Source organism: Sus scrofa, chromosome 2 (assembly GCF_000003025.6).
Source record: "Sus scrofa isolate TJ Tabasco breed Duroc chromosome 2, Sscrofa11.1, whole genome shotgun sequence".
Lineage (NCBI taxonomy): Eukaryota > Metazoa > Chordata > Mammalia > Artiodactyla > Suidae > Sus > Sus scrofa.
This window is the reverse complement of record NC_010444.4, coordinates 71,392,256-71,400,500: the sequence shown is the minus strand read 5'-3', so window position 1 is coordinate 71,400,500 and position 8,245 is coordinate 71,392,256. Positions and strand designations below refer to the sequence as shown.

At 46.7% G+C, this 8,245-nt stretch overlaps 1 protein-coding gene across 1 annotated transcript; it reads right to left on the bottom strand.

Annotated features, from left to right (window-relative positions):
* On the bottom strand, positions 2,790–6,087 carry CD209 (CD209 molecule). The gene is made up of 8 exons (NM_001129972.1): positions 6,057–6,087; positions 5,818–5,892; positions 5,621–5,704; positions 4,981–5,042; positions 4,606–4,669; positions 4,215–4,366; positions 3,413–3,525; positions 2,790–3,032 (listed from the first exon to the last, which is right to left on the bottom strand). Exons 1-8 carry the CDS (start codon positions 6,085–6,087, stop codon positions 2,891–2,893), a joined length of 723 nt encoding a protein of 240 aa, NP_001123444.1. The 3' UTR covers positions 2,790–2,890.

Sequence of the window (8,245 nt, the reverse complement as noted above, 5' to 3'; positions counted from 1 at the left end):
ATCAAACTCCTAGAAGAAAACATAGGAAAAACACTCTCTGACATCAACATTATGAATATTTTCTCAGGTCAGTCTCCCAAAGCAATAGAAATTAGAGCAAAAATAAACCCATGGGACCTCATCAAACTGAAAAGCTTTTGCACAGCAAAGGAAACCAAAAAGAAAACAAAAAGACAACTTACAGAATGGGAGAAAATAGTTTCAAATGATGCAACTGACAAGGGCTTAATCTCTAGAATATATAAACAACTTGTACAACCCAACAGCAAAAAAACCAATCAATCAATGGAAAAATGGGCAAAAGACCTGAATAGACATTTCTCCAAAGAAGATATACAGATGGCCAACAAACACATGAAAAAATGCTCAACATCGCTGATTATAAGAGAAATGCAAATCAAAACTACCATGAGATACCACCTCACACCAGTCAGAATGGCCATCATTAATAAATCCACAAATAACAAGTGCTGGAGGGGCTGTGGGGAAAAGGGAACCCTCCTGCACTGCTGGTGGGAATGTCAACTGGTACAGCCACTATGGAGAACAGTTTGGAGATACCTTAGAAATCTATACATAGAACTTCCATATGACCCTGCAATCCCACTCTTGGGCATCTATCTGGACAAAACTCTACTTAAAAGAGACACATGCACCCGCATGTTCACTGCAGCACTATTCACAATAGCCAGGACATGGAAACAACCCAAATGTCCTTCGACAGATGATTGGATTCGGAAGATGTGGTATATATACACAATGGAATACTACTCAGCCATCAAAAAGATGACATAATGCCATTTGCAGCAACATGGATGGAACTAGAGAATCTCATCCTGAGTGAAATGAGCCAGAAAGACAAAGACAAATACCATATGATATCACTTATAACTGGAATCTAATATCCAGCACAAATGAACATCTCCTCAGAAAAGAAAATCATGGACTTGGAGAAGAGACTTGTGGTTGCCTGATGGGAGGGGGAGGGAGTGGGAGGGATCGGGAGCTTGGGCTTATCAGACACAACCTAGAATAGATTTACAAGGAGATCCTGCTGAATAGCATTGAGAACTATGTCTAGATACTCATGTTGCAACAGAACAAAGGGTGGGGGAAAAATGTAATTGTAATGTATACATGTAAGGACAACCTGACCCCCTTGCTGTACAGTGGGAAAATAAAAAAAAAAAAGAGTTTCCATGGTGATTCAATGGGCGAACCTGACTAGGATCCATGAGGATTCGAGTTTGATCACTGGCCTCACTCAGTGGGTTAAGGATCAAGAATTGCCATGAGATGTGGTGTAGGTCGCGCATGTGGCTCAGATCCTGTGTTGCCGTGGCTGTGGTGTAGGCCGGCAGCTATAGCTCAGATTTGTCCACTAGCTTGGGAACTTCCATATGCTGCAGGCAAGGCCCTAAAAAAAAAAAAAAAAAAAAAAAAAAAAAAAGCAGCTAATACACATACCTGGAAATAATGTGTGTGTGTGTGTTTTAATTTATATGATGAAAATCATAAAACTTTACTGAAAAACATTTTTAAAGTACCTGAATATGGGAGGGATGGATTGGGAGTTTGGGATTCGCAGATGCAAACTATTCTATACACAGGGAACTCTAGTCAATATCCCATGTTAAACCATAGTGGAAAAGAATGCAAAAAAATACATATGTATAAAATCACTTTGCTATATACCAGAAACCAATACAACATTGTAAATCAACTATACTTCAATAAAATAAATATATATATATATATTTTTTGTCTTTTGTCTTTTTGTTGTTGTTGTTGTTGCTATTTCTTGGGCCGCTCCTGCGGCATATGGAGGTTCCCAGGCTAGGGGTTGAATCGGAGCTGTAGCCACCGGCCTAAGCCAGAGCCACAGCAACGCGGGATCCGAGCCGCGTCTGCAACCTACACCACAGCTCACGGCAACACCAGATCCTTAACCCACTGAGTAGGGCCAGGGATCGAACCCGCAACCTCATGGTTCCTAGTCGGATTCGTTAAACACTGCCCCACGACGGGAACTCCAAAATAAATATTTTTAATAATGAAGTACCCAGGAGTTCCCGTCGTGGCTCAGCAGTTAACGAATCCGACTAGGAACCATGAGGTTGTGGGTTCGATCCCTGGCCCTACTCAGTGGGTTAAGGATCTGGTGTTGCCGTGAGCTGTGGTGTAGGTTGCAGACACGGCTCGGATCCCGCATTGCTGTGGCCCTGGTGTAGGCCAGCGGCTACAGCTTGGGTTAGACCCCTAGCCTGGAAACCTCCATATGCCACAGGAGTGGCCCTAGAAATGGCAAAAAAAAGACCAAATAATAATAATAATAATAATAAAGTACCCAAATTAATAATTGGTTCATGGATTGATGAACACATAGATAGGTGGATAGGTAGATAGACAGATATATACATATATGTATATATGTATATTCCCAACCAAAATTACAAACTGATTCAAAACTGTATCAGGGAAATAAAATACACTGTGGTAGAGAAAAACATGTTGAAAGAAGACAATGTCCTCATGTCCATCAAACATATTATCAAACTAGAGCAACTGAAATGGTGGGAAAGGAATACAAGTTCCATGAAACACATAATGCAATGTGACTTTATTAAGGGGATGTCATGGGGGGGGCGGGGCGGAGGGGCTGCTGAGACCATCTGCAGATGAAGAGAGAGGGTTTGTAGCCTATGGAAGGAGGGGTTCGAGGATAAGGGGGTTTCAGAATCTCTCGTAGGATCTAAAAGACCGTCGTTCAAGAAGGGGATGGGAATTCACCAAAGGGTAAAGATGGAAGAGGGTGGAGCCAAAGGGAAACCAGCTGAGGGCCTGTTGCCTATTCTCTGCTGATGGGGAGTAGGAGGCTGGGCAGTGGCCCTCAGAGCATGGGGCAGGGAGACGAGGGCTTCTCACAGATCCAGGCGTTTTCTACCGTACATTTGCTATCATTCCAGCCATCGTTGTGCAATTCTGCACAGTCTTCATCTCCGTGATTGTTGGGTTCTCCTTCTTTCCAGAAGCTGTGAACCCCATCAGAGCTCTGGGACCCCTACTCTACCCAGAACCCACCCCTCCACCCCACCCCCCTTGGAGAAGCTGTCCCTAGGCTGTGGCAGTTGATTGCCAGGTACCAGCCAGAGGGTGGTGGTTTCAAAATGTGGGCTCAAATACCACCTCCATCAGAATCAGCTCTGGCAAAGTAAAAATGCAGGTTCCTGGGCCCGTACTGACTCAGACCCCCTCCCCGTCCCCCAACAGCAGCGTGGAGGCGGGACGCTGCATCTTCACCAAGCTCTTCAGGTGGTACTTTTCAGTCCCAGAATCTGAGCACCCCTGGTTTGGGAAAGGTGGGTTTTTTCCCTGCCCACCCCTTCCTGGGCCATTGTCACTGGGAGGTCACCTGAGTTGGAGGGGGCTGTTGTCCACCCATTGCCAGGAACCTTCATTGGTGTCATCACTGAGGCCAATCCAGGTGGCTTTATTATATCTGACATACCAAGACTTCAGGAATTTCTGGGGTGGGGTGAGAAAGGGCATTAGAGGAAGATTCCCTCAATGACATCTGTCACATGTCTTCCCACGTTCCCTCTGTCCCCTGCCTCTCACAAAAGTTCCTTCTGCAGTCTAGTCCATAGCCTCTACTCAAGTTGTGTATGTTCACATGTGCAAGTAGGCTGTGAATGTGTATTCGTACCCATACATGTGTGGATATGTTAACTTGTATCTCCAGTTGACCCTACGTTATGGATGGTTCCAAGGGCATTCTTTTTTTTCTTGCTTCTTAGGACCAGCCACATATAGAGGTTCCCAGGCTAGGGACTGAATCAGAGCTGTAGCTGCTGTCCTATACCACAGCAATGTCGGATCCTTAACCCACAGAGCAAGGCCAGGAATCGAACCTGCATCCTCATGGATGAGAGTCAGATTAGTTCACTGCTGAGCCAGGACGGGAACTCTTCGAGGGCATTCTTGAGTTCCTTTTCTATCCATATATGGGCTCCTCCCATCCTGGTTCTTCTCTCATGTGACCTTCCTGAGTCCGTTATGGTTCCTCCTCCAGGAAGCCTTCCCTGACTGCATTACCCTCCCATCTCCAGCTATCCACTGGACCTCCATCTCTCAGGGGGCAGAGGAGGGTGGCAGAAGGCTCTTTGTTGACCAGCCCTATGACCCAGCCCCAACAGGAACCCTGCCCGGTCTACCTGCTCCGCAGTGCTATTGATGATAACCAGCTGGGCCCCAATGTCCTTACAGGCGGAGAGAGAGGATTTCCAGTCACTCTGGGTCTGGGAGAATAAGTAGCATCTTCCCTGGAAGAATTCCCAATGCCAGGGGCAGGGATGGCACAGGCCAGCTGGGGAGGAGGGAAGGGGTTGGGACAGAGCGGCCACTTGGCTCCCCAGCCCCAGATCCCTGCATCAGATCTTGGGAACCCAGGGACCAACTGTCAGCCCAGTCCCCAAGGCCCCAAGAAACCCACTCAAAAGACCCCCTCTCTGCCCTGCCCTCCTGAGTATGGCAGCTACAAAAGGTGGGTCCCAGCCCCATCCACAATCCCGTGACTTCCTCTTGACCTTGGGGTGGGACCATTACCCAGGGTGGCATTCATCCAGGTCATCTGCTGCAGGAACTTATCCAGGCTTGATTGTATCTTCTCCTGTGCAACATCAAGTGGAGGGAGAGGACTTCAATTATTAAGCACCTACTGTGTGCTTGGCACAGTGAGGGCCCCATGAGAACATTATGTATGGATCTCACTGTGACCTGGAGAGCCCATTACACGAACGAGAAAACTGAGGCTTCAAAAGTGACTTGCCCAACATTGCCAGTCTCCAGGACCTCATGCAGGGATCCGGTCCCCTCCCCTACTCCTGCCCTCACTCCTGTGGTGGTGGCTCGTCCAAGGTCATGCAGCCTCAGAGCTCCCTCCCACTCTCCCCTCCAGAAGCTGTCCTCCAAATCCTTCACCTGGGCTGTGGGTCTCCTGCTGGTCTCTCTCTCTCTCTGCAGAGACTGGTGGATCCTGGAAACTACAACAGAGCAGAAAATTCCCCCTTTATGAGCACCAACTCTCTGCCTGCACCAAGTTCATTTTCTTTTTTCTTTTTTTTTTTTTTTTTTTTGTCTTTTTGCTATTTCTTTGGGCCGCTCCGGTGGCATATGGAGGTTCCCAGGTTAGGGGTGGAATTGGAGCTGTAGCCACTGGCCTATGCCAGACCCACAGCAACGCGGGATCCGAGCCGCATCTGCAATCTACACCACAGCTCACAGCAACGCGGGATCGTTAACCCACTGAGCAAGGGCAGGGACCGAACCCGAAACCTCATGGTTCCTAGTCGGATTCGTTAACCACTGTGCCACAACGGGAACTCCCAAGTTCATTTTCAAGTGCAGCCTAAGCTCCCCACAGGGGAGGATGAGCTACATTTCACATAAGGAAACAGGTCCAGAGAAGGGGAGTAACTGGCCCCCAGTCACACAGAGGGGCAACACAGAGTCCAAATGCCCCAGCCCCAGTAGGTTTCAGGACTAGGGAAAAGGTCAAAAACCATCCCAGAGAGAAAACCCAACGGGACCCAGGACTCGAAGCCCCCAACCCCTGACTCACCTTGAACCAGGGTGGTCACCAGGAGCATGAAGAAACCCAATGAGACGAAGAGCAGCAGCAGAAGGAGGGGCCAAGTCAGACACCCTGCAGGACCAGCAGATGGGCAGCGCTAGGGGCTCAGAGGCAGACCCTGCCCCACCCTACCCCCTACCACCCCCTTCCCCAGTGGCCTACTCCTGAACCAGCCACCCTAGTACCTGGTGAGTTCCTTAATCTGCGCAGTAGTCCAAGATCTCGCTCAACCAATACTGGCCCCGTCCATGTCTTCTCCTCTGAATAGGACAGAGCATATTCATTTGAACTTGGAAGACTGCTGGGCCCTGCTCTCAGGATTGCAAGCTGGATGCTAGGCCCCCTCGCGTCCCCTCAGGACCCAGGAGCCCTGTCCTCCCCCATCATCACTCCCAGAATGGGGGTCCACCCTCACTGGGGCTACCTGGCTCCTTGGGGTCACATATCTCTGCCATCCTTCTCTCCTCTCTGTTCCTCTCTCTACCTCCTCTCTAGACTGTGGTTTTTATAACCTCACGTGTTTCCCTTTGTAGCCCCGCCTCAGATCTGTTCCTTCTCAACTCAGGGAGAATAAGGAACAGGATGGGGATTCTACTTCTCAGAAAATTCTGGGAAGAGATAAATTGCCTGACACAACTAAAAGAGAGGTCGGTTAAAGTGCGGCAGAAGTTAGGGCGGGGTAGTTCTGGTGCCAGAGGGCATTGTTCTAACCCCTGTCCAGTCCTGGAAGCTTCAAGCCTCAGTTTCCTTAGCTGTGAAATGGGACAACAGTCCTGCCTCACATTGTTGGGTTTTTTTCCTTTTTTCTTTTTCTTTCCTTTTTTTTTTTTTTTTTTTTTTTTTGCATTTTAGGACCACACCCACAGCATATGGAAGTTCCCAATTGGAACTACAGGGGTAGGGGTCCAATCGGAGCTACAGCTGGCAGCCACAGCCACAGCAATGCCAGATCTGAGCCGTCTCTTCAACCTGCACCACAGTTCATGACAACACCGGATCCTTAACCCACTGAGCGAGACAAAGAACTGAATCCACATTCCCATGGATACTAGTTGGATTCGTTTCTGCTGCCCCACAGTGGGAACTTCCCTGCCTCACATTGTAATTGTGAGGTTTACTACGGAGCACTAGTAATGGGCACACACTACCTATTCCAATGATGGATACTCAGTAATAATAGCGCTTCACATGTGCCCACAGTTCCCCTTGGTGTGTGTTCTCCCTCGCTGCAGCAAGTCAGAAACTCAGACTTTAAAAAATTTTTGTTTTACTTTATTTTGGCTGCACCCACGGCGTATGGGCCCTAATGTCCTAACATCATCCTAAAAGGAAATCTCATACCCACTACGCAGTCCTTCCCCATTTTCTCCTCTCCCCAGAACCAGAAACCTCTCATCTACTTTCTATCTCTGGGATTTACTTACTCTGTACATTTCATATGCATGGAACCATACAACACTTTTGCATCTGGTTTCTTTCTTATTGAGGATCCCTCTTACAAAAGGAGACATTTTTCTCTTGTCACTTTCAAGATCTCTTTGTCTTTTAACAGTTGATTACTCTGTGTCTAGGGCTGATCTCTTTGAATCTATCCTACTGGGAGTTCATTCAGCTTCTGGATGTGTAGCCTCGCACATTCATCAAACTTTTGAAGTTTTCAAGCATTATTTTCTTTTTTTTTAAATAATTTATTTTCCTTTTTACAGCCTCACCTGCAGCACATGGAAGTTCCATGGTTAGGGGTTGAATCAGAGCTACAGCTGCTGCCTATGCCACAGCCACAGCAACGTGGGATCTGTGCCCATCTTTGACCTATACCTCAGCTTGCAGCAATGTTGGATCCTTAACCCACTGAGCAAGGCCAGGGATTGAACCTGCATCTTCACAGACATTATGTTGGGTTCTTAACTCTCTGAGCCACAGTGGGAACTCCCACTATTTCTTCAAATATTCTTTCTGCCCCTTCTGTCATTCTCCTTCTGACACTTGCATTATGCATATGTTGGTATGCTTAATTGTGCCCCACAGGTCTCTGAGGCTCTGTTAATTTTTTTTTCTTTTCCTTTTTTCCTGTTCCTCAGAGTGGATAATCTCAATGGTTCATCTTCAATTTTTGTTGATAGTTCCTTCTGCCTACTCAAATCAATAACAATTGTGTCCTCTAGTAAAAATTTTCATTTCAGTTACTGTACTTGTCAACCCCAGATTGGTCTACATTGTCTTTTTTATAATTTCTTTCTCTTTACTGATATTCTCTAGTTAGTGATAAATTGTTCTTAACTCTAATTTATTATGTATGATTTCCTTTTGCTCATTGACCACATTAAAAACAGCTGATTTGAAGTCTTTATCTAGTAACCAATATCTGAGCTCTCTCAGGGACCATTTCTATTCACTTTTTCATGTGTATATGTACAATTTTCTTGTTCCTTTGTATGTTTTTTAGGGTTTTTTGTTGTTGAAAACTGGACCTTTCAAATATAGTCATACCTCATTTAATTGTGCTTCACTTCACTGTGATTTGCAGTATTGCATTTTTTTTTTTTGTCTTTTTTTTTTTGCCATTTCTTGGGCCGCTCCCTCGGCATATGGAGGTTCCCAGGCTAGGGGTCG

Bases quoted from the DNA above. Each gene is read 5' to 3' on its own strand.
- CD209 (NM_001129972.1), bottom strand. From the start codon at position 6,087: ATGGCAGAGATATGTGACCCCAAGGAGCCAG. The intron at 4,670-4,980 runs GTGAAGGATTTG...GATGTTGCACAG, and splicing joins GCAGGAGACCCACAGCCCAG to GAGAAGATACAATCAAGCCT. The intron at 3,033-3,412 runs GTGACCTCCCAG...TGGGGTTCACAG, and splicing joins AACAGCCCCCTCCAACTCAG to CTTCTGGAAAGAAGGAGAAC.